The sequence below is a fragment of the Staurois parvus genome, unplaced genomic scaffold (assembly GCF_062004578.1).
Source record: "Staurois parvus isolate SC_StPar_1 unplaced genomic scaffold, SC_StPar_1.0 ptg000122l, whole genome shotgun sequence".
NCBI classification, from domain to species: Eukaryota; Metazoa; Chordata; class Amphibia; order Anura; family Ranidae; genus Staurois; species Staurois parvus.
In genome coordinates, this window is record NW_028317918.1 from 6,558,756 (window position 1) to 6,585,424 (window position 26,669).

Here is a 26,669-nt window from a genome sequence, read left to right on the forward strand (position 1 = left end):
CACACCGCTCGGATCACGTGACTGTAACGGGCGGAATTTTCGAAAAACAACTAAGCAGCCCCGCGGGAATGGAAGCGGGCTCTCGCGGCTCCATCTACCGTCACCTCCAGCTCGTTGAGACCTTCCTCTTCGCTACCTCGGGAGTCTCCGAGTGCCCAGGCCGTGTATTTCTGCGACGATGAGCCGGGGCGCCCAGAGGGAACATGGCGAGCAGCATCGGGGGGAGGATAGAGGTGTGTAGAGGGAGATCTGGTGATAAGACCTTCCCTCAGTGTGTGCAGGGGGGTGACAATTCCCTCCCGTCATGTGAGATGACATGTCCCGGGGGAGCCCGCTCCGTGTGCTAGTTACCCCCCGCCCCCAGCGTCCCCGACCATGTTGTGTTGTCAGACAGTGCTGGTTGTCATGTAGTGCTGGTTGCTGTCAGTTAGGACAGCGGGAAGTGAGCCGGGCTGGAATGGGTCTACTTACTGTCATCATCATGCCAGGATCCTCAGTCTGCTGTCAGCCCGTGTGCTGTGTATAACATCATGCTGGAGAGGGTCCTCACCTTCCTTTTCCCCAACCTGGTCCCCAAAGACCCTTCCTCTGATGGGGGTCATGAGCAGGAGATGGGGGACACCTGTACACCGCTACTGCAGGGGGAGAACTCCATAGAGGTACATCTACAGGGGGTCCTACTGCCTTCTACCCTGTCTACATAGATCTGGATATACAGGGGGTCTATGTACGTGTGCAGGGAGAGGACACTCTACAGGATCCTGTACAGAGGGAACAAACTGCATCCACCATACATATGTATATAGTATGTGCAGGAGCTGTATGTATATACATATATATATTCAAGATCTGTGTATGTATGACTGTGTGCAGGATCTGTCAGTGATGGACAGGGTCTGTGTATGCATGACTGTGTGCAGGATCCGTCACTGATGGACGGGGTCTGTGTATGCATGACAGTGTGCAGGATCCGTCACTGATGGACGGGGTCTGTGTATGTATGCATGACTGTGTGCAGGATCCGTCACTGATGGACGGGGTCTGTGTATGTATGCATGACTGTGTGCAGGATCCGTCACTGATGGACGGGGTCTGTGTATGTATGCATGACTGTGTGCAGGATCCTTCACTGATGGACGGGGTCTGTGTATGTATGCATGACTGTGTGCAGGATCCTTCACTGATGGACGGGGTCTGTGTATGTATGCATGACTGTGTGCAGGATCCGTCACTGATGGACGGGGTCTGTGTATGTATGCATGACTGTGTGCAGGATCCGTCACTGATGGACGGGGTCTGTGTATGTATGCATGACTGTGTGCAGGATCCGTCACTGATGGACGGGGTCTGTGTATGTATGCATGACTGTGTGCAGGATCCTTCACTGATGGACGGGGTCTGTGTATGTATGCATGACTGTGTGCAGGATCCGTCACTGATGGACGGGGTCTGTGTATGTATGCATGACTGTGTGCAGGATCCGTCACTGATGGACGGGGTCTGTGTATGTATGCATGACTATGTGCAGGATCCGTCACTGATGGACGGGGTCTGTGTATGTATGCATGACTATGTGCAGGAGCCGTCACTGATGGACGGGGTCTGTGTATGTATGCATGACTATGTGCAGGATCCGTCACTGATGGACGGGGTCTGTGTATGTATGCATGACTATGTGCAGGATCCGTCACTGATGGACGGGGTCTGTGTTGTGTATGACTGTGTGCAGGATCTGTCACTGATGGACAGGGTCTGTGTGTGTATGACTATGTGCAGGATCTGTCACTGTATGTATGTGTTTGTGTGTACAGGATCTCTTTGTGTATGTATGACTTATGTATAAGGTCTGTGTATGTACGTGTGACTTATGTACAGGGTCTGTGTGTTTATATATGTATGAGCTGTACATGTATGTATGGCTTATGTGAAGGATCTGTGTGTGTATCTATATATGATTTATGTGCGGGATCTGTCTGTGTTTTTATGTATGTACAGGATTGGACTGTGTATGTATATATGATTTATATGTGAAATGAACAGTGCTACTACCCATTAATCCATCAATGTAGCTCATGGGTGCACAATCTTCAGTCACTCATCTGAAAGTGATACTTCCATATAGTTGATCCGCACAACCGTTGTTGCTTAAAGCCGTGTAGGCTGAAACGCGTCAACTGAACTGCATTTTTCCGTACTGTACACTGTTGCTTTTTGAGTAAATTCAAGATTTTACAAGCAACAACAGTTGTGCAACTATATGGATATATGACCTATGTGCAGGATCCATCTGTGTTTTTATGTATGTGCAGCATCTGTCTGTGTATGTATAGATGACTTTTTATATGCAGGATCTTTCTCTGGTTGTATGGCTGTGTTCAAGATCTGTGTAGTATGACTTATGTGCATGATCTCTCTGTGAATGTATGACTGTGTTGAAGATCTGTGCATATATGACTACATGCAGGATCTGTCAGTGTATATATGTACAACTTATGCACAGGATCTGTCCGTGTATGAATATGTTCAGGACCTGTCTGTGTATGTATACAGTAACAATGCTCATGATCTATGCATATATGTATAACTTATGTTCAGGATCTGTCTGTGTATGTATGGATGATTATGTGCAAGAATTGACTATCATTGGACAACGTGCTGATAGCGCCCAATTATTATGTGAAAAGTTTAATATTTTTTTTTCACCTTCACCTTCCAGGACTTCAAGGTCCTCAACCTCCTCGGAAAAGGCTCATTTGCCTGTGTGTACAGGGCACAGTCCATACATACAGGCATCGAAGTGGCTATCAAAATGGTAAGTCCCTCTTTAAGGAACCATTCACACAAGCTGGTGCACATTATGCCCTGGATAACATGTTTGCTTTGTGCGTTGTGTAGGGAAGGTGTGATTGCGATAATACAACACATTGCACTTTTATTTTTTCATTTATTTATTTTTGTATGTCATTGAAATGTCACAAAATGTGCATTGTAACACAATGTAGTGCAGCAGAACACAACTGTGCTGTGTAAAAATGCACGCTCTCTTATTTCCTTTTCTTTTTTTTTTTCTTTTTCATTGCACACTGAAAAAAATTGGGAATTGCGTTGTCTAGGCAGGGCTGATGAACATGCCCTTCACTATTAGTTTTTAGTGTTTTGATAATTTTTTTTGTACTTGTCCAGAATAATGGTTTTCTTTTTCTCATTATAGATTGACAAAAAGGCCATGCAGAGGGTTGGCATGGTCCAGAGAGTGCGTAATGAGGTTGAGATCCATTGCCAGCTGAAGCACCCATCTATTTTGGAGGTAGGCTTCTTTTTAAGCAATGTGTGAAAGTGATATATTGAAGAAAGATTTGTGACACAGGTCTCCTTTTTTTTTTTTGCCTTGCAATAGCTTTATAATTATTTTGAAGACAGCAACTACGTCTATCTGATACTTGAAATGTGCCACAATGGAGAAATGAACAGGTTTTTAAAAAATCGGAAGAAACCCTTTACAGAAAAAGAAGGTGCGCTAAAGTCAGCTTATGCCTGAGATTAATATTGGTACTTGCATGCATTATGTCATCTGTAGTGCCGTAATACCTAAAGCCGTGATAGGCCCTTGTTAAAAGTGCATATTCCTTTTCAGCATTAATCTGTCACCACTTCTAACCGAACACACAAATCACTACCTCTTTCCTTTCCAACCATGGAGTCATCTCCGTCACCCCTAACTCCCCACGCAGCTCTGGAGCCCCTCGGTCCCCCTCTGTTCACCCCTAACGCAGCTCTGGAGAGTCATTATCCCTATCGTTTCATGTCAGTGTGATATGCCACTACCTTCTGATAAGAAGTTTTACTTATTTGGCATCACAAGTTGTACTGCTTTGTTTTCTTGACTCTCCCCTGCTATATAATGACATTGACACTGTATATACTTTTCCCTGCACTTTACTGTCAATATAATGTCTATTGCCTACTGTTAATGTCTTTCTTCCTATATTATAATATCAATAAAAAGTTTGAACAAGAAAAGTGCATATTCCGGGTAGAACAATTGTTGGATTTGTATTTCTGTTCTTTTGGTTTATAGTAAAAGTGATGTTATTCTACTGTTGATATATTTCCTCTTTCAAATTTAAGGAATGGTGTTTTAAATCCCTTTTTTCTTTTTTCTTTTTTTTAATCTACAGCTCGGCATTTCATGGAGCAAATAGTGAAAGGCATGCTGTACCTTCATTCCCATGGCATCCTACACAGAGACCTCACACTTTCTAATCTTCTGCTCTCCAGTGATATGAACATCAAGATTGCAGACTTTGGCTTAGCAGCCCAATTGAAGTTGCCAAATGAGAAACACTTTACAATGTGTGGCACACCTAACTACATTGCCCCAGAAATTGCTACCAGGAGCGCTCATGGCCTGGAATCGGATGTCTGGTCCTTGGGCTGCATGTTGTACACTTTCCTTGTGGGTCAACCTCCTTTTGACACGGACACAGTAAAGAACACTTTAAATAAAATAGTTTTGGCAGATTATGATATGCCCAGTTTTGTGTCAAGAGAGGCAAAGGACTTAATTTTTCAGCTGTTACGTAAAAATCCTGCAGACAGGTTAAGTCTGTCTTCTGTGCTGGACCATTCATTTATGACGGGGTATTCTGCCACATGTACCGATATGGCAGCAGTTGAAGATTCCATTGATAGTGGCCATGCTACAATTTCTACAGGCTTTACAGGTTCCTCTGGGGTCAGTGTTAGTGGGCGCCTACCAGAAAAGAGGATTTTATCTGGGCCTTCACTCCCAAACAAAATGAACATCTTCCAGTTCAAGGACAGGGAACCAAGTAATGTTTTGACTGGAGATGGAGGGAGCTTCCATAACCGCCAGAGAGAGGAATATGATCTCTCTGAGGGAAGGGGAAGAAAAGCCGTCATTGAAGATAGGCCACACTCTCGCTACCTCCGCAGAGCTCACTCTTCTGATAGAACGGGTACCTCAAACAGCCAGAATCATAGTAAACCGGGAAGCTTCACAGATAGGTGTCATTCTGTGGAGAATCTGAGCAAACCTGGTCTGCTGACTGGTTACAGGACCTCTGCTTCATCTCCCGGAAACAGTTATGGAGATATTCCTCATATGTTCTCAGACAATGCAAAGCATGGTTCCTTGGACAGACATACCTCACCACCAGTGAAGGAGAAATCACCGTAAGTAAAATACATATTACTAGAGCAGAATACTTAGGTATGTACTAGTGGCTGCTTAATGTACCTGCTCTATTCCTGGTATTCATATTTTTGAATAGCAGCGTGGTTATAATGCATTAGCTAGACTGTAGATATAGTTGAGAATTTCGATTTGAAATTAGTTCATTAATTTGTGCAGCTGTAATACACTTGCAACACGAAGCTATATAAGCTGATTTCAGTTACCTGCTAATTACCCTCTAGGGATTATGCTGTCTTCTACAGATGGCTGCCAAAGCCCAGGGGTAATTTGGTAACGATTCTGTTACATCACTGTGCATTATACTGTTCAGGTTGTGTGTCAATATAAAATCCAGGACATAGGCAAAAGTCACCATCAGTTTTGATGTCTACTTGCAAGATGGATGTAAATTGCTCTACACTAGGGGTAATATGAATATTCCTATTTTTATGTCATGATCGTTAGCCAGGAAGGCAATGCAAGTAAAATTCTGCTGGTGCTTAGTTCATTTATGATTACAGGGAGGCAATTTTCAATTGTGAAGGATGTCTCACTGGGTAGGATACACCCTTCCCATTGGTGACCCTGTACAAGGATCAGGATTTTTGTTCATGCTTTTCTTTTGGCTAAATGTACAGTATATACTCATGTTTAGCAGCCAGTGGGAAATACATTTAACATGTATGGTGAAACTGATTGTGTGGGCATTTGGAGAAGCTAATGTCTTAATTGGATGCTGGCTGGATAGGTTGGTAGAACGTGGTCAGTTGTAATAACACTCAAGTACTCTGAGCCCTGGCTCACACTGATTCGGTGCGGAATTTGCAGTGTTTTCAGTGCGAAATCCGCACTGCATCAGAATCGCACCCCGTTTGTGTGAACCACTGCGGGTGTGTATATTAAATTAATAACCCCCCCCCCCCCCCCCCAAAAGCGGTGCGCAAAATGCGGTGCGATGTGCAGAATCGGATCACATAGGTGTGAATACCCATGCGATCTGATTCTAGTGCGGTCCCAAAAAAGGGTTCTGCACCTTTTTGGTGTGGGAGCGGTGTGATTAGAGCCATACAAAATGTATGGCTCCAATCGCACCACACACAAATCGCATGTGATTTGCACAGGAATGCGGTGCGGTTCTTGTGCAAATCACATGTGATATACCACACCGCATATATGTGAACCCAGGCTCAAGGTTGTGGAGGGAGTAAAGTAAAGCCTAGAGCCTGTTAGAATGGACTGACTAAATCCTTAGTTACCTATGTATCTTTACAAAAGCCTTTTTGTATATTCTTTTCCTGTCTACAGCTGATATTTTTTTTTTTTTTTTTTTTTTTGTCTTGTGATCAAAAAATAGAATAAGTTACATAGTTTTATGTGGTTGATGTAGAAATGAAACAAACTGTGTATGAAGTTGCTTGTTTTGTATAAAGGTTCTATGGTGATGACAGCATGCCTAGAAGTATACCTTTAATGAAAACTAATAGTAATAATTGACAGGGATTATAACCTTCCCCCACTCTACTAAAAAAGAAGTAATATTTGTTTGTATTGGTGTTGGAGAGTTTCCTCTCACTGTCGGATGAAACCATTGTAATTGGGACCAGGGGCGGACTGATCATTTGGAAACTCGGGCACTGCCCGAGGGCTTGGGATCAGTAGGGGGCCCCCATGAGATGCCCCTGGTACCTTTTTTTTCATAGGCTTTTTTGAGTTTGGGCAAGGACACGGGCTCCATGATCCCCTATTGCCCAGGGGCCCCATGAGTTTTCAGTCCGCCCCTGATTGGGACAGTGAGCATCTGCAATGGAGTCTTGAGAGGGATTCGCCACTCTATCCAAAACTTTAAAGGGAATCCGTCCAGAAAAGGAAATTTGCAAAACTGCTCTACAAGCTGTTTACTTAAGTGCTTAACCCTTGGGTCGTTCAGTGGGTATGCAGTTGGCTAAAGCATAGATACCAGAGTGTGGTTGTAAATGGGGTTCACTTAGAAAGGAGACTAGTCACTAATGGTATACCACAAGGCCCTGGACTAGGTCCTGTTCTATGTAATCTTTTTGTAGCTCATTTCAGGAATGGGTTGGTGGGTAAGGTGTGTCTTTTTGCTAATGACACAAAGGCGTGCAATAGGGTTGATATCCCTGGAGGATGCATCACTAGAGGGATCACCAGCAGGATGGAGGTCTGGTTTCACCTATATAGATCTTTAGTGAAACTTCATTTAGAATAATACAGTGTTCAGTTCTGGCAACGTCATTTACAAAATGATGTTGATAAAACAGGACAGGTCCAGAGACAGGCAACAAAAGTGGTGAAAGGTCTGAGGGATAAAACAGAGATTTAAGGAACTTCATTTGTACAGTCTGGGGGAAATAAGCCAAAAAAAACCAAAAAAACTTTACAATCACTTTAAATACATCTTGGGGGTGAATAAGGATCAGGAGGGCAGTATTTTCAATAAGAAGCTATGATGAGGGACACAAGGGTGAGACCTCAAACTAGCAGAAGGAAAGTTCAAAACTAATTTTAGAAAAATGTATTTTACTGAAAGGGTAGTTGATGCTTGGGATAGATTTCAAGCAAAGGTAGTGAGTCAGTCAACAGTAAGTGGATTCAAACATGCTTGGGACAAAACTCTGCAAACGTGTTTCAATCCCCAAAAGTAAAAAAAAAAATTACTTGTTTTTTTTCTGCTGTCACTTTTCTATGTTTCTAATTTAAATGTCCACTTTTTTTTTATTTTGAACCTTACCTCTCTGGAAGTTGGTGTTGTCCTTTTCGGTTGTGCTCTCTGGTTATTAGAGCAGAGATGTCAGTCCAGTGTTGGGCTGTAAGGGTGCACGCAGAATGGCAGTTTTACTATTTACCGTTCACCCACCTGGTCCATTTTGTTTGTGTAGTGTGAGTGTACAAATGAACGGGTTGGTTAAGCATACCACCACTTGGAAGAGGTAGTCCAGTACAGATAGTTTCTGTGTATGTGCAAACTGTGCCTGAGCACAGAACTCTCCATAGAACACTATTAACAGACGCAGAAATCACTGTGGTGTCAGGATGGTAGAGGTGATGTAAGTTTGTATGAGAACACTTATTATAGTAGAACAGTTATTGCTCAGTGTGAGTGCAGACCAGCAGGAGGATAATCAAACTTGGGCATGGTTCAGTTCAGCCATACCAAGTGTGGGTGCACCCTAAGGCCCCCACATAGAGGATAAACTGTCTATCCTCCCTGAGCTCAGAGTCCAAAGCTGACACACTGGGCAGGGTGCTAGAGGAGAGTAAACCCTCAGTTTTCAAAGTCTTTAGCTTTCTTTCATGTAATTCTGAAAATAGTTTAAGGCTGCACTACTATATTCATAAGTGGGTTTTTCAAAATACATGCCCATTGGTGACTGGTTCTCTTTCTGCACAATACAAAACTAATATCTGTGAAATTTTAAGTATACCTTGTGTCCTTTGTGTGCAAGACCCAAGGGAACTGCATTAAGTTTGGATGTCCCCTTCAGCAAAAGTCCAATAACGAGAAAAATGCTGAGTATAGGAACACGGTGTAGGAACACGGTGTAGGAACACATCAAAGGGATATAATTAAGACTGTGCAACCCTTCAAATGTGACTACCTTTTGCATCCTGATATCAAGTTGTCACGTGAGGTTATAACCTTGTTTTTATTTGGCTTCAGTTCTGAATACTTCTGTCTTCCAAAGCCAACTGCTGCAAGGTCTGATGAGAGGTGCCAGACTGAAACTATACAGCAATGGTTTGGAGCGATGCAACTAAACGGTAGGTTTTAAGAAAAAAAAATATATACATGGTTGTTGACTACTGCAGTATTTATATGTCTGATATGTAGTTACATAGTTAGTCTAGCTGAAAATAGACAAAGGTCCATCCGGTTCAACCATAGGGGGAAAAAAAAGTTATAATCCTATACCCACAGTTGATCCAGAGGAAAGCATATACAGTATCTTATCATTTTTATTAGGTTAATTTAAAGCTGAGCGCTTGGGAAAGCAAACCTTTTTCCTTGCAAGGGTTAATTGCTGGTTTTATGTTTAGGGGGACCAGGTACAGCAGTATTACGTACCCAATCCTCTGCTGCCACAGATTCCTCTGCTAGACTAGACCCTGCATCTTCTATGCTCCTGCACTTCAGTGTTCAGATGCCCCTAACATCATCAAGATTGATTCAAGGGCCATAGTCCTGCATTGGACATGATGATGCCAAAGTAAAGTCCAGAGTGTAGGGGAGTCTTGTATTGGAGAATCAGATAAATAGAAATGCATTTCCCATCCTGTGCAGGTGCAGCCCCACTGCAAGGAAGCACTTTTCCTGATGTTGGGCTTTAATGCAGTTTGTCTGGGAGAAACATTTTTGTGTTTTTCAGTTCCTAATACCGAATTTATTTATTTATTTTTAGGCCAGATACACAAACCTCAGGAAAAAAACAGTGCCAATTACTATTGCCAACCAGCCATGAAACCAGAAGCTCCTCAATACAAATGGAGTGATGTTAAAGTGAAGACGGCCACTGACTCTTATGAAAATGTACAGAAAGGACTGAGTAGACTTCCAGCTGCTGGCCAGCGTAAAGCAGAAGAAAATCAGCAGCATCTTAAAGGTCGAATTCCCCCACAAGTTCCTGGTTACCACAACCTGAGAAGTATCGTTCCTCCACTAAACTCTGAGAGGCTAAAGCCCATCAGGCAAAAAACAAAGAATGCAGTGGTATGTATGAGCTCATTGTTGATGCTTGTATCTTATAAACCAGAAAGCCATTCAAACAGCTTTCATGTGGAAGAGGTGGTTAAAGAGTAACTCCACTTTTTGTTGAAAAAAAAAAAACCAATCTCCTCCAGGTGATCAATGTACATTACAGGGTTTTTAACAAACTTTATAATTTAGTAGCACAGTCCTACCTGTTTCTGCTCTGAAGAAAAGGCTATGTCTTTTGGAGACAGAATATGAATGGGAGGATCTGGTTCATTATAATCACCTCATACACGCTGTGTTAGCTGCAGGGTCTGCATCCCTGCTGAAGTATTTAATCCTTGGCGGGAGTATCTCAGCAAAACTCAAATTCTTTGACTTGTATCTTAGGTTTCTAGGAAAATTGATGAGCTAACGGCACAAGCAGGAAATTACATTTCTGGGGGGCATTCTATTCACCTCAAGGTTGCCATTTTGCAGCAAATGCACATTGTACAGGAATGGTAATTTTTAATATAAAATTACAACATTGCTTGTGTAGCAGTTGCATATGCTATATTTTTTTTTCCCCCTCTGAAAGTGGCGTTACCCTTTAAACTGGATGTTACTGGGGGCAGAACTGCCCATCTGACATGGCCCAAACAGTGTCTAAATTCCACCACCTGTTGATATGTCGCTGTTTTGGTAGCTATAGTGCTATTTCATGTTTATATGCTTTTCTTTCTTCATTATATAGGTAAGCGTTCTTGACACTGGGGAGGTTTGCATGGAATTTTTAAAAGAGCAGAATTCTCAAGAACGAGTTAAAGAGGTGCTGAGGATATCGTGTGATGGCGATTTAGTAAGTGCTTCTCTTCTTCAACACAAGTCAACCAACTGTGGGGTTTTTTTTCTTTCCTTTTTTTGGTATCAATATCTGTGTTTACAGCTGTAAATTCCCCCATTCTATTTAGGGACAGGTGTACATTTTTAATAAAAACTTTTGCTAAAGCCCCCCTCCCAGCTGTTCACTTCCACAAATACAACCTCTTCAGTTGTTTACAGCGTTTTCTGACAAATCTTTCAGTCCTCGTTGACTTGAATGGGAACATAGATGGCTGTAGATCCTTAGTATACAGCAGAACATAGATGGCTGTAGATTCTTAGTATACGGCGGAACATAGATGGCTGTAGATTCTTAGTATACAGCGGAACATAGATGGCTGTAGACCCTTAGTATACGGCGGAACATAGATGGCTGTAGACCCTTAGTATACGGCGGAACATAGATGGCTGTAGATCCTTTAGTATACGGCGGAACATAGATGGCTGTAGATCCTTAGTATACGGCGGAACATAGATGGCTGTAGATCCTTAGTATACAGCCGAACATAGATGGCTGTAGATCCTTAGTATACAGCCGAACATAGATGGCTGTAGATCCTTAGTATACAGCGGAACATAGATGGCTGAAGATCCTTAATATACAGCGGAACATAGATGGCTGTAGATCCTTAGTATACGGCGGAACATAGATGGCTGTAGATCCTTAGTATACAGCCGAACATAGATGGCTGTAGATCCTTAGTATACAGCCGAACATAGATGGCTGTAGATCCTTAGTATACAGCGGAACATAGATGGCTGAAGATCCTTAATATACAGCGGAACATAGATGGCTGTAGACCCTTAGTATACAGCGGAACATAGATGGCTGTAGATCCTTTAGTATACGGCGGAACATAGATGGCTGTAGATCCTTAGTATACAGCCGAACATAGATGGCTGTAGATCCTTAGTATACAGCCGAACATAGATGGCTATAGATCCTTAGTATACAGCGGAACATAGCTGGCTGTAGATCCTTAGTATACAGCAGAACATAGATGGCTGTAGATTCTTAGTATACGGCGGAACATAGATGGCTGTAGATCCTTAGTATACGGCGGAACATAGATGGCTGAAGATCCTTAGTATACGGCGGAACATAGATGGCTGTAGACCCTTAGTATACGGCGGAACATAGATGGCTGTAGATCCTTTAGTATACGGCGGAACATAGATGGCTGTAGATCCTTAGTATACGGCGGAACATAGATGGCTGTAGATCCTTAGTATACAGCCGAACATAGATGGCTGTAGATCCTTAGTATACAGCCGAACATAGATGGCTGTAGATCCTTAGTATACAGCGGAACATAGATGGCTGAAGATCCTTAGTATACAGCGGAACATAGATGGCTGTAGACCCTTAGTATACAGCGGAACATAGATGGCTGTAGATCCTTTAGTATACGGCGGAACATAGATGGCTGTAGATCCTTAGTATACAGCCGAACATAGATGGCTGTAGATCCTTAGTATACAGCCGAACATAGATGGCTATAGATCCTTAGTATACAGCGGAACATAGCTGGCTGTAGATCCTTAGTATACAGCGGAACATAGATGGCTTTAGATCCTTAGTATACAGCCGAACATAGATGGCTTTAGATCCTTAGTATACAGCGGAACATAGCTGGCTGTAGATCCTTAGTATACAGCCGAACATAGATGGCTATAGATCCTTAGTATACAGCGGAACATAGATGGCTGAAGATCCTTAGTATACAGCGGAACATAGATGGCTGAAGATCCTTAGTATACAGCGGAACATAGATGGCTGTAGATCCTTAGTATACAGCGAAACATAGATGGCTGTAGATCCTTAGTATACAGCGGAACATAGATGGCTGAAGATCCTTAGTATACAGCGAAACATAGATGGCTGAAGATCCTTAGTATACAGCGGAACATAGATGGCTGAAGATCCTTAGTATACAGCTCCATTCTAGTCAATGTGGGCCAACACAGAAGGGAGCTGAAGGACAAGTGTCTTTTACACTACTTAGATGTGCAATTAGTAAATTCTGCAGTTTCAAGTAGATCCTTTTTTTTTCTCTTCTCATCCTGATACGTTTCTAGTTAGAGCCTAAATGGTTTCATTTTCAGTTGTAAAGTTAAATTTAGTGCAGCAAGCAGTAATACATATCTAAATACAATAGCAAAAACAGTGTCCTCCTTACAGTACATAAAGTGGAACTCTGACAATTTTTTTTTCGTGTGTGTGTGTGTGTGTGGGGGGGGGGGGTTAGAACCTCGGGTTTGTTTGTTTTTTACTGCTGTCAGTATCCATGCAATAGTGAAAAGAGGTTCCAACCTTTTTTTTCTCTATCCAGAGCTCTGTCCAAAAATGCTTTTAAGTTTGCAGTGCACTTTACTCATATTACTTTAAAAGGATAAGTTCACCTTTTACAATATGTTTCACCCGTATTCAGGGTGTAACATGTTATTCAATTAGCATTTCTCTGAGCCCCCTTTGTGATAGTGGGCGAGGGGATTTTCTCCCCGCACATGCTGTCAAAATTTAAAAAGAGTGCGATCCACCCAGCTGCGTCATTCATTTACAGATTTTTGGGAATTAATGAATTATAACTGCTGTCAACCATTGTGGCTGCCAGCTTGTAGTTCTCAATCAACTATGAGGGCACTGATGAGCGCTCTAGTAGTTCATTGAGTCTTCTGCAATTCAGTAATTGCCTGCTTCCCTGAGGTATGGGCAGACCGCTACACTGACAGTCTGCAGGAGCCTGACATTGCACAAGCAATGTGCTAATAGCGGGTGCAATGCTTTACAAGTTCCTAATTAAGGGAAAAAAAATGTTTTTTTTTTGCCTGCAAAAAAGATGTGCATTTCATTTTTTTTTTTTTCCTTAAAAGGTGAACTTAGCCTTTAGGAAAGCTGATGTGCCACTGCTCTATGGGTCTGTACACCATGCCATTATAAAGATCTTAAGATTTGACATTTTGCAACATAATGTCTATTTTGGCGTAACAGCTTGGTGCAATATCTAATTTAGTTTTGTTTTAATCTCATGATATGACCACGTGTTTCCTCTTTAGATATATGTGTATCATCCAAATGAAGGCAAAGGGTTTCCTCTGGATGACAGGCCTCCGTCTCCCCCAGAAGGCATGCCGAGTTACACTTTTGACAGCTTACCAGGTATAATACAGATAATCATATTATTTGCTATATTTGAACCCCTTTAACAGAAACTATAATGATTTTGTATAGGATATACAGTACTCTGCAAAAGTTTTAGGCCGGTGTAAAAAAAATGCTGTAAATTAAGAAAGCTTTCAGAAATAGAAGTGTTAATAGTTTATTTTTATTAGTTAACAAAAAGGAAAGTAAATGAACAGAAGAGAAATTCAAATCAATATTTGGTGTGACTACCCTTTGCCTCCAAAACAGCATCAATTCTTCTAGGTACACATGCACACAGTTTTTGAAGGAACTCAGCAGGTAGGTTGTTTCAAATATCTTGGACAACTCACCACAGATCTTCGGAGCTGCCTCAAATCCTTCTGTCTCCATGTAATCCCAGACAGACTCAATGTCTGGCAGTCAAAATTGTACTGCTTTCTAGCCCTTTGTGAACAAACTGCCTTTTTATTATTTTACAGCCAAATATTTCAAATTTTTACACATCAGTCCAGAGCACCTGCTGCCATTTTTGTGCACCCCAGTTCCTGTGTTTTCTTGCATAGGACATGGAAACAAGGCTAAATGACTCAATTATACAGGAAACCATAGGAACTGGGGGTGAAAAAAAATGGCAGCAGGTGGTCTTGACTGATGAATCAAAACTCAAAATCTTTTGCTGTAGCTAAAGGCAGTTTGTTCATGAAGGACTGGAGAACAGTACAATGAGTGTGCAGTCAACAGTGAAGAATATTGGAGGTTCTTTGCAAGTTCCTTGCATTTCTGCAAATGGACTTGGAGATTTGGTCAGGATTAATGGTGTCCTCAATGTGAGGAAATACAGGCAGATACATCTCCATCATGCCATACTATCAGGGAGGAATGTGATTGGCCCAAATGTATTCTGCAGCAGGACAATGACCCCAAACCAATGTCATTAAGAACCATCTTCAGTGTAAAGAGGAAGAGTCCTGGAAGTGATGATTTGGCTCCCACAGGGCCCTTTGTCCTTTTCTGAAGGAACAACTGTCCGTGACCTATAGTAAAATATAGCCTTCATATTACTAATGCATGATAAATTCTGACTCTGAAGAGCAACACTGACTGCTCCTCCCAAAAAACTGTTATGAGACTCACTGTGGGTCTTTATTTTGTCCAGGCCTATAAAAGGCATTTTGTATCAAACTGATAATTGTAGTTCATTTTTCTTGTGGATGTCACTCAACATTTGCTTGCTCCCTCTTATTTACCTTGTGTTTTTAATTTTTGTTGTTTTTTTTTTCCTCCCAAGAAAAATATTGGAAGAAATACCAGTACGCATCGAAATTCACAGAACTTGTCCGATCCAAAACTCCAAAAGTGACCTACTATAGTAGATATGCAAAATGTATGTTAATGGAGAACTCTCCGAATGCTGATTTAGAAGCCTGCTTCTATGATGGTGAGTTCTGCAGAAGGAAAATAGATTCAACAAAGTACAAAGGGAAGGGTTCGACAATGTGAATAAGGCAGACAGTAACTCTATAACACAACATACTTTCTCATTGGATCAAAAAACAATGGAGCTTCAGTATAAGAGGATGCAGAAGAGAAGTGTGTCTTTCTAATTTTTAGAATTTTAGAACACTGCTAATATGAAATGCATCTTCTTAATTACTGAAGTTAACTGTTATTTTAAGTATTGTAACATCTATGTTGTATTTCATATTTGTTAGGAGCTAAAATCCAAAAAACAGCAGAGTTCATTCGGATAATTGAAAAATCTGGGAAGTCCCACACGCTGAAACATGGGAACAGAATAAGTGGCATGGGTGATGAAATTAAATATTACGTGGATCATGCCAATGAGGTAACAAGTTAAATGTTAATAAAAAAAGTGTCATAATCACCTAATATCTATGCTTTTTACATTACATTGCATAAGTATTTTTTATCTGGCTCACAATAAGGTTATGCACTTTGGATATGTGTTTATAAGTCTCCGCAGCGCTACACCATGTATATATTGATTCATTATTAATCCATCTAAGAAGGAGAGGATTGGGTGTCAGCAGCAGCTCATTATAGTAAATTAGAAACAGCTGCGCAGGAGGCTTTACCGTTGAAACATGGGAACAGAATAAGTGGCATGGGTGATGAAATTAAATATTACGTGGATCATGCCAATGAGGTAACAAGTTAAATGTTAATAAAAACACATATAATCTAAGCAAGAATTAGAAGTGCATTTTAAAAGTCCTCGCTTTTCTTGGAGAACCCCTTCGGTAGTCTTCCAGGGGGTGTGGACCCGGATGAATGCTATGTTGTTCAATGAACAGATGTTTAGCATTCTTCATGATTCTCATCTGAGATTCCTTAAGGTTTGGGAACCTTGGATACGTTATTCCTTACCATCCCTGCCTCCTACTAGTTATGGCCTCCTGTTGTCACTGCCTGTGCTAGCCCAGGATCTGTGATCCCTCTAGTTTCCCTTCTTTCATGTTTTTTTTGGATCCCCTTTTGTTTTATTTTCTTTTTCTTTTCTCTTTTTTTTCCTATATTATGTTGAATTACCAAATCAATATATACATGATGTAGCGCTGCTGAGACCTATAAACACATATCCAAAGTGCATAACCTTATTGTGAACCAGATAAAAAATACTTATGCAATGTAACGTAAAACAAGCATAGATATTAGGTGATTATGACACTCAGTGATTCCCTATGGTGAAATATACATCACTATGCAAGTGATTATAGTATAAGTGCAGATAATAACTTCAATATTTAGTGCTTTCAACACACACACATAGTATATGGTAATAAATGTCCACAAAAAGAGAGCAGTTTTGACCATGTGAAACTCAAACAGCATGCACAACTTGTCAGTGCTGGTGATGGGTGAGAATCCTACAATGGCTGACGTGCCCGCTCACCTTCCTCCTGCGACCCGCAGGGGCCAAACAGCCTTTCGGATCACTCCAAGATCCTACTCGTTATCCAAATTAGAAGTAACTCCACTGGCTCCAAAAGACTCTCTCCTCCTCCTTCCACTTATCCTCCACGGACAGACACCAGTATATATATGCTTATATACTCATATGGTTATGGACCATGCAATAAGAACACAAGAGATCCACCATAGTGTATTACTGTATATCACATTTATTGTAGGCAAAAAAACGCCAAGTGCACACTCACGTTTACCTGAAAATTACAGAGCAATAATGTCACTATCCATGGGTGTACTGCTGGGTCTCTGGAGTGCCAAGATGGCACCGGACCGGAAGTACGTCACCAAATCGCTATATCTACGCGTTACGCCACTCTTCACGCAGCTTCGTCAGGATCCTGACGAAGCTGTGTGAAGCGTGGCGTAACGCGTAGACATAGCGGCGTGGTGATGTACTTCCGGTCCGGCACCATCTATATTTCACCATAGGGAATCACTGAGTGTCATAATCACCTAATATCTATGCTTGTTTTACGTTACATTGCATAAGTATTTTTTATCTGGTTCACAATAAGGTTATGCACTTTGGATATGTGTTTATAAGTCTCCGCAGCGCTACACCATGTATATATTGATTCATTATTAATCCATCTAAGAAGGAGAGGATTGGGTGTCAGCAGCAGCTCATTATAGTAAATTAGAAACAGCTGCGCAGGAGGCTTTACCGTTTATATGTTGAATTACTGCTGCTATTTGGCTCGGCTTTTTGCCGTCCCTTCTTGATGTCATTGGACATTTCGTTATTTGACTAATACAAGTCAGCAGGATGTCTCTGTTTATATGTTATTGTTCTGCTCTGCCCCTGCAAGGGCGTATTTTGAGCTTGTTATATTCTTAAAATCAAAACTTTTTCAATACAAATATTGAAACAGAAAAGTCCTCGCTTTTTAGTATATTTTTTTGCAAGTGCAGAGAAATACCAGCTGATCCTGCCAAAACTTCAGTGAGCTCTAAACTTCCTATGTACTGATTTGAAATCTCACACAATAACAGCTGTGGTTTTTTTTTTTTTTTTTTTTTTTAATAAACTACAAACTCCTCCCCAAATGATAATGAACGGGAGGGCTGTGGGGTGTTTGGTAGTCTTGTCTTTTCATTAATAATGCTAATCATTAATAGATACAATGTACTGAGTTAGCTTTGTCACCTTAAAACAAGAAGTGTGTTTTTGCCAGGTACAGCAGTTTAAAATAAAGGGGAAAAAAACTATTGCTGGATGGCATCTTGCTGTTTAGGGTAATTTTAGGGTAGAGATCCCATGCATAGATATCAGCAGTATATTTCCAGTTTTATAGTAGCATTATTTAATCTTGGTTACTACTACATACATTGCAGAGCCACCAGGTTTGTCTCTCCTTGGAATCAGCTGTTAATGTTGAGGAGAAAAAAGGAGATGATCTTTCTTTGTTCCCTGTGACGTTTGGGAGGTAAGACACATTTCTTTATAGTTGTGCAAAAAATTGCACAAGACATCTTAAAATAGAATAAACGCATGTTAGACTTATTTATACACTGATGGCTAAAAGCAGGGGCAAGTAGACTATGAAATTGCTGACGGCCAAACCTGTTTAACGACTTCACCTCTCACACCTGTTCACCCTCTATGGACCAGGCAATTTTTACATTTCTGCTGTGGACCTGTTTATAGGTAATACATATTGTTTTTTTTTGGGTTTTTTTTTTATTTATTTAAGGACAAACAAAGCTTTGTTTTTGGTTGGTTTGTGTTTTTTCTTCTTTTTTTTTTTTGCAATCCTTCGACAATAAAAAGCAATAAACTAAACAAAATGCACTTTTTTCTCTTTTGAGCACTGTTAATTTAAAAATGAATAATGTTACTGCAAACAAAAAGTGCACATTTTATTCTGTTTGTCTTTTTTAAAATGACACTAAAATTATGATTCTGGTATAAAGCATTGCAAACTTATTTACAAATGAAATGAAGTATGTATTTTTTCAATTTTGCACTTTTTTAAATATGTAAAAATATTAATGAACAAAAAAAAAAAAATCAGCAGGGAAGTAATAGTTGAAGGGAGGAGAATAAATCTGGCTGATTAGTGTAAGCTAAGGGTTATTAAGGGGTTAAACAGGAACATTTTATTGTAAAAAAAAGAAATAATGAAAAAAATTATTTTTTTTTTCATTATTTCTTTTTTTTTAATTTTTATACTTGCCAGGTTGGTTTAACAGCTTCCCGACTGCCCTATAGCAGAAATACTGCTACAGGGTGGCACGAGTGCACAAAATCGCATATATATACATGATTGTGCATTTCCAGGTAGGGGGCATACACGTAGGTACACAAAGGTACACGTGCTGCCATTCGTTTTTTTTTTTTTTTTTTTTTTTTAAGCACTGATCATTGTATTGGTGTCGCTGGGGATGTCAATGACACCAAGTCAGTTCCCCCCAGTGTCAGAATGCCCACCGCAGACCCGCTATAAGTCGCTGTTCACTGCCATTACTAGTAAAAACAAAAATTAAAAAAACAAATCCCAGTATATATACCGCCATTTGTAAACGCTATAATTTTCACGTAAACTAATTAATTTACACTTACTGGGATTTTATTTTAGCAAAGACATGTAACAGAATACATTTTGGTCTAAATTTATGATGAAATGTGGTTTATTTGAATTTTGTTTTACTGGACATGTTTAATCGCAAAAAGTCAAAAATATTGTTTTTTTTACCTCAAAATTGTCAGTCTTTTTTTTTTTTTATAGCACAAAAAATAAAAACCACACAGGCGATCAAATACCACCGAAAAAAGCTAAATTCCTAGGAAAAAAAGGACATAAATTTCATTTGGGTGCAGCGTTGCATGACCGTGCAATTGTCAATTAAAGTAACGCAGCTCCATAATGCAAAAAAAATGGCCTGGTCAGGAAGGGGGGTAAATCCTCAGGAGGGCAAGTGGTTAACTGATATCATTTTGCTGATCTAGGTTCATTCCTTTTGGCCTGCAGAAGGATGAACAAAAAGATACAAAAGTAACATTATGTTACATTGTATTTTTCTATAGTCTGCTTTTTTTTTTTTTTTTTTTTTTACAGCTGCAGCTGCTGACACCTCTGAGTATACCATAATGCTGGGTTTTTCCTAATCAAAACGGACAATTATTGTACACTGGAAAGCAGGGTCCCAGAAGCAGGGCAGAGAGACTGGACATGATACACATATCCTGTGTACAGTGATGAAGTTTTGTTGGGTGTATGTAGCACACCTAATATCTGGCACTAGTTAAATTACATTGATTTGTTCCCCAGAGTCCCCTTGTCCAAAGTCATCACAGTAAATTCAATATTACAAAGCATGCAATTGTATTTTTGGTGACCATCAAGGACAAACTTATCTATTGTTATTGTTATTATTCCAGTACATTATGCATACAGTGCAACAGATTAATGCCTACAAGCATAGCATGCAGCCATACGTTGTGAAACTGAGTGGAGAAACGCTTCTCTAAGTGGATCTTCTGTTTTTTACATTCGGCAGGAGACCAATAATTATAGATTCTCCAAAGCCCCTTATAGAGCCAACATCTACTGGGGAAACAGGATGCGGACACAAGGATCAAGACTCCACCAACAAGGTTTTAAGCAGCACATCCTCTCCCAACCAGATGCCAAACATCAATCCCTCTGTAAGTAGAATTGTGCATGTAGAGGAGTACATATCTAAACAGTTAGTAGAGCACTCCTACAGATTTCAGTTTTTAGGCCAATTCACACCAGTTTTTGATGGAGGAAGCTGAGACTTCAAGTTGCCAAGCGATGGCCAAGAAACCTTAAGGATTTAGAGAAGATCTGTAAAGAATAGTGGACCAAAATCTCTCCTGAGATGTGTGCAAATCTGGCAACCAACTACAAGAAATGTCTGACCTCTATGCTTACCAGCAAGTGTTTCTCCACCGAGTACGAAGTCATGTTTTGCTTGGGGATCAAATACTTATTTTACTCACTGAACTGCAACTCCGTTTATAACATTTGTAACGTGTGTTTTTTCTGGATTTTTGTTTGATATTCTGTCTCCTGCATTTTACAGCTAAACTAAAATGTATTTTAAATGATAGAGACAGAATATCAAACAAAAATCCAGAAAAAACACACGTTACAAATGTTATAAACGGAGTTGCAGTTCAGTGAGTAAAATAAGTATTTGATCCCCAAGCAAAACATGACTTAGTACTTGGTGGAGAAACCCTTGCTGGCAAAAACAGAGGTAAGACATTTCTTGTAGTTGGTTACCAGATTTGCACACATCTCAGGAGGGATTTTGGTCCACTATTCTTTACAGATCTTCTCTAAATCCTTAAGATTTCTTGGCCGTCGCTTGGCAACTTGAAGTCTCAGGTCCCTCCATACATTTTCTATAGGATTAAGGTTTGGAGACTAGCTAAGCCACTTCATGACCTCAATGTGCTTCTTGAGCCACTCCTTTGTTACCTTGGTGGTATGTTTTAGGTCATTGTCATACTGGAACACCCATCCACGACCCATCTTCAGTGTTTTGGCTGAGGGAAGAAGATTCTCATCCAAGATTTTACAATACATAGCCCTGTCCATTCGTCCCTCAATGCGGCAAAGTCGGCCTGTACCTTTAGCAGAGGGACAGCCCAAAAGCATGCAAGGTTATGTAAGAGTACTGAACTTGAATCACTGTGCAGAATAGCTGATGTCGCCATGATACAGAAACTTACCTTTGGCTCTCTGTGTCCCAAAATGTTGTGGAAGAGTTTCACTTGCATCTATTCTGATAAAGTTAAGGGGAAATTTCCCCAGTGGGATTATAGACAGCACAAGACCTTACTGTGATAGAGCTCCACTTTAAATGCCCTATAACTGCAATCTAGTTACTATTTTTTTTTTTTTTGTTCAGTTCTGATTTTTATTTCTTGCACTAGATGCTGTCATATGAAGGATCTGTATTTTCTGCTCAGACTGTCACTACCTCCACTACCACTAAAACCCACACTCCGGATCCAAGCCAAGTCATTAAATCTGTATTTGTTAAAAACGTGGGATGGGCATCTCAGGTAAATTTTTAACATAACTTACTGAAAACTATTGATTTGGCTTAGTGAATTTGAACCTAAGTAATTTCACCTGGTAAGCAGTTTAATTAAAATATATGTAAGTATTTTTCTTATTCCAGTTTATAAAGACTACACAAATGTTGTTCATGTGGGAAAATTGTTCAGACTACCATTGCAAGGAAAAATCGATTCATACTGATGGAATTTTGTCTAATGTTCCATTGGATTATTGCATTTTTAAAGTTTTGTCAAGCACAACACACATGTGCATTTCCTGTTCCTGCAAGTAACCTTTTAACATCGCTATAATGGCATGTGCATTTTGTGAACAAATACTTTAGGTACATAAGGGCATTAATGGGAAATTCTGTAGTTTGTTGAAAGAATCTGTCCAAGCCTGGCAAGCACTGTTTAAATGTCCATGGCTAGTATAATTTAATTAAAGCCCATTTTAGGCAAAATATGACCTCCATTACTCCCTCTAACCGCTACTGAAAGTCCCTTATTTAGGTCCCTCAGTGTTTTTCGGTGTTGGGGACTGCTAATGCAAAAATGGTCCCTTGCTGGCATGTCCCTTTGTGCCAACATTACTCCTCTTAGATCCCGAGGGGACTGTCAATAGGAAATGTCCATGTCGTGTAGGCAGTGACTTGAACAATCTGAAGAAGGACCCCACATAAAGTAAAAAAAGAAGAGAGAATTCTCCAGACTGCAGCACCAAGTGTTTGCAGCTTTAGGTAAGTAAAAATGGCATTTAGTCAGGGTATTTTTCTCCTTTCTTGTCTTCAACAATCAGTTGGGGGGGGGGGGGGGTAGCCATATTCTGAAGATAGACTTTAATTTCTTTGCATCAGGCAACAAAGGTAATAAATTTAGATATCTATAAAATCATCCACATAGCTAAGGAACTGCTCCAAGGCATTTTAAACCACCCATAGAACGCAAATGCCTCTTAAGATTCTTGTTGAGTTTAATTTCTTTCTCTTGTAAACAGCTAAACACAGGGGCTGTATGGGTGCAGTTCAACGATGGCTCTCAGCTTGTAGTCCAGCCAGGAGTTTCTACAATTATCTATACGGACCCAAATGGACAAGTAACAAGGTATGGAAAATGCTTAAAATAATTTTTTTAAATATATAAAAAAAAAACCCACTTATAAAAGAGAGTAGAGCAGTGGTTCTTAACCTTGTTGGAGGTACTGAACCCCACCAGTTTCATATGCGCATTCACCGAACCCTTCTTAATTGGAAAAATAAAATATGATTTTTCAAATTCAAAACATAGGTATATGTTTAGGTATATATTTATACATAGGTGCACAAAATGAACAAAACCATTAAGAACAAAGAACAAAACCATTAAAACATGATTTTCACACAAAAACAAAAACATAATAATGAATATTTACTGCACGAATCATATGAGTCGGTGTGGGTCTTCACCTCCGCCGAACCCGCGAGACTGACTCACCGAACCCCTGGGGTTCGATCGAACCCAGGTTAAGAACCACTGGAGTAGAGTGATTATACTGTAAACACTGCTTTGTGACTTGTATCTACAGGTATGCTTATAATAAATCTACAAGGTATATCTCCTAAACATGCACCATGTATGCGATATTCACTATTTCTGTAGCCAGTGCATGCGCTCTGCAGGGATGGCATATTGAGTATGCTGTCTCTTCAGAGAGCTGTGCTGTGATCGTGGCTCCTGTATCTATGTATGGGAGTGACGTCACCGCAACTAGGCCATTCAAACAGCAGAAGTCTGCGAACCTGGAAGGAAGATCAGGTTAAGATGGAAGCCCTGTCAGGAGTTACAGCGTGCTGCTGGAGGGCTTCGTTTTAGGTAAGTCTTCCATAATGGGCTACTATGGGATGCGTACTAGCACATTATGCCCTTAACGTGAAAGAGCATGTTTTTTTTTTTTTTTTTTTGTCGTTTGTCCATATAACTTAAAGCAGTAGTAAGGTCTAAGTTCATTGGCTTTAAAGAAAAAATGAACAAAGTTTATATATTTTTTTGTATGTAAACAAGATTGTGTTCATAAATAACATTAGCAGTGAGATTTGTTCATGAATGTGTGGCAGCTGTGATGGCAGGAGGTGAAGGTGCAAAAAAAAAAAAAAAAACCTGTGGAGGAACTCCAAATCTATCACCAATTATCTGGTGTTTTTTTTTTTTTTTTTTCTTATGCTGCTGGTATAGTTTTTCAATGCTCTAGTGCAAAATGTAACTTACTGTATCTGATATTACAAAGCACACAAGGGTCCTGTGAGAGGTCCATGTGTATCTTGAACAATTTTTTTTCTAAGGTAATTTTTGATTCTGAATTTACTTCCAGATTTGCATAGTAATATAAATGGTTTTATAGACTGTTTGCAATCCTCTCAATTTATATGAACACACCATAAATGCAAGGAGGAACTGTAATGGAAATCTGCAGCAGGCACACAGACAGCAATATGAGGCTGATTTGAGGTTTTACCTCTATTTCATGTCTATTAAAAAAAAATTTATTTCTGTCTGTTTACTGTTGCAGATTTCTCTTTGCTTCCTTTCTAGTGAAACTATTTTCACCAGGAAGAAATAAAAACCTGATTGGTTGTAATGCTTCCGTACTTCATCCAAAGCTAAAGTAAACTGAAGTTTTAGCTAGATGTACACTTTAACTGCTTACCCGTATAGCAGATATGCTGCTACATGGTGGTACGGGCGCGCAAAATCACGTGTATATATACGTGATTTTGCATTTCCGGGTAGGGGGCGCACGCGAGCCCTACCCGTGCTGCAATTCGCGGCTGCAGATGTCAATCACCGAATCACTGTATTGGTGTCACTGGGGATGTCAGTGACACCAAGTTAGTTCCCCCCCAATGTCAGAATGCCCACCGCAGTCCCACTAAAAGTCGCTGATCGCTGCCATTACTAGTAGGAAGAAAAAAAAATCCCAGTATATATACCACCATTTGTAAACGCTATAACTTTCATGTAAACCAATTAATTTACATGTGTTGGGATTTTTTTTTTTTTTTTTTAGCAAAGACTTTGCAGAATACATTTTGGCCTAAATTTATGACGAAATTTGATTTTTTTAAACTTTTTTACTGGACATGTTTAATAGCAAAAAGTCAAAAATATATTTTTTTTTTCTCAAAATTGTCGGTCTTTTTTTGCTTTATAGCGCAAAAAATAAAAACCACACAGGCAATCAAATGCCACTGAAAGAGAGCTCAATTCATAGGGGAAAAAAGGACGTAAATTTAATCTGGGTGCGGCATTGCATGACCGCGCAATTGTCAGTTAAAGTAATGCGGTGCCGTAATGCAAAAAATGGCCTGGTCAGGAAGGGGGGTAAATCCTCAGGAGGGCAAGTGGTTAAAGGCTATCTCCACCTTTAGCTAAATGTTACACCTGTATTGTGCTGCTAAACACCCCAACTTTTACCTCCTCCCCCACGGCACAGCAATTTGGGGGTCTGCCTGCACAGCTGCATCATTCATTCACAGAGATCTGCGGCACACAGATCTGTAGTTTTCAAAGGACTATGAGCGCACTGATCAGCAAGCTCATAATCCAATGACACTTCCTGCAGCTCATTAACTGAAAGCCCATGGAGAGCTGTAGAAAGTGTCTGCAGGAACCTGACCTTGCATCTGCGATCCACTAATTGTGGATGCATCACTTTGCAGGCTTTCGTGTAGAAAAAAAAAAATGTTTACTTGTTTTTTCTTTCTTGCCCTGCAAAAACATTTGCATTTATTTTTGTTAAAGGTGAACTGAACCTTTTAAATTTTAGGTATATCCAATAAAAGTGGTCGAATGCTTATGTTGGGAGCAGATAAATGTATTCTAAAGTAACTATTCTATTTTATTTTGTAGACATGGAGAAAATGACAGACTTCCAGACTACATCAAAAGCAAATTGCAGTGCCTTTCTTCTATCCTAATGCTCTTTGCTAACTCCTCCAGCCATTCATGATGAATGGCTTCTTGTACATGACTGTGAATTACCTCAGCCAACAAAACATGACCACTTTCATCAATGGACTATATGGCTATGTGTTTATTTTCATGGAATCTGTGCTTTTTTTTAAACCCCTATTCCTCCAATAATGTCTGTAGATTCAGCATTCTTAACCTGTAAATAACAGTACCATTTACAGACACGTTTATTATAGATCTTGTGTGTCTTGATCTGTATATGTAAATGTTGTATGTTTTGTAAAATGTAAAGCCTATTTTTTTATTATTATGTTAAGTTATATTTGTAATTATTCTCTAATGAAATGTTGCTGAAGTAACACAAGTAATGAATGCAGTGATATGAACTGTTACTATTTTTAACAAATATTAATACTTGCAATTACTAAGCCAACCCTTTTTCTTTTTTTACTTTTGCAAACAGAGACTAGTTGAACCCTGTTATTTGTAAGCAACTGGAGATAATTACAAATACATTTAAATTTCTTATGAAGCCAAGTGCAGCCTGTTCTATGCTCTAAATCATTTTTGGCTATAAACATTAGAACAAAGAGTTTGTTTTCCAAATAGATTAGAAGTTGTAAACCTAGCTCTTTGAAAGAGGTTACAACAGGAGGAATACATTTCCTTACAAACTACTTTTACTTTTGGGAAACTTCTGTTATCCACATACAATATCTGAATGGAGGTGGTATGAGTCCCTTTTTCATAGAAACAAATTGTAGAGGACCTCCTGGGG

General features: G+C 40.0%; 1 protein-coding gene across 2 annotated transcripts; it reads left to right on the forward strand.

Moving 5' to 3' along the window:
• Positions 1–26,428, forward strand: PLK4 (polo like kinase 4). 2 transcript variants are annotated; one of them, XM_089672189.1, is made up of 16 exons: positions 1–233; positions 2,717–2,812; positions 3,212–3,307; positions 3,398–3,512; positions 4,179–5,196; positions 8,877–8,977; positions 9,616–9,923; positions 10,642–10,746; positions 13,827–13,929; positions 15,203–15,352; positions 15,627–15,760; positions 18,241–18,332; positions 20,407–20,554; positions 21,815–21,946; positions 22,941–23,047; positions 25,829–26,428. In XM_089672189.1, exons 1-16 carry the CDS (start codon positions 204–206, stop codon positions 25,926–25,928), a joined length of 2,835 nt encoding a protein of 944 aa, XP_089528315.1. In that variant the 5' UTR covers positions 1–203; the 3' UTR covers positions 25,929–26,428. The 2 variants fall into 2 exon arrangements, with proteins under 2 accessions (XP_089528315.1, XP_089528316.1); XM_089672190.1 differs by lacking the exon at positions 1–233 and adding an exon at positions 494–659.
• The last annotated feature ends 241 nt before the right edge of the window (positions 26,429–26,669 follow it).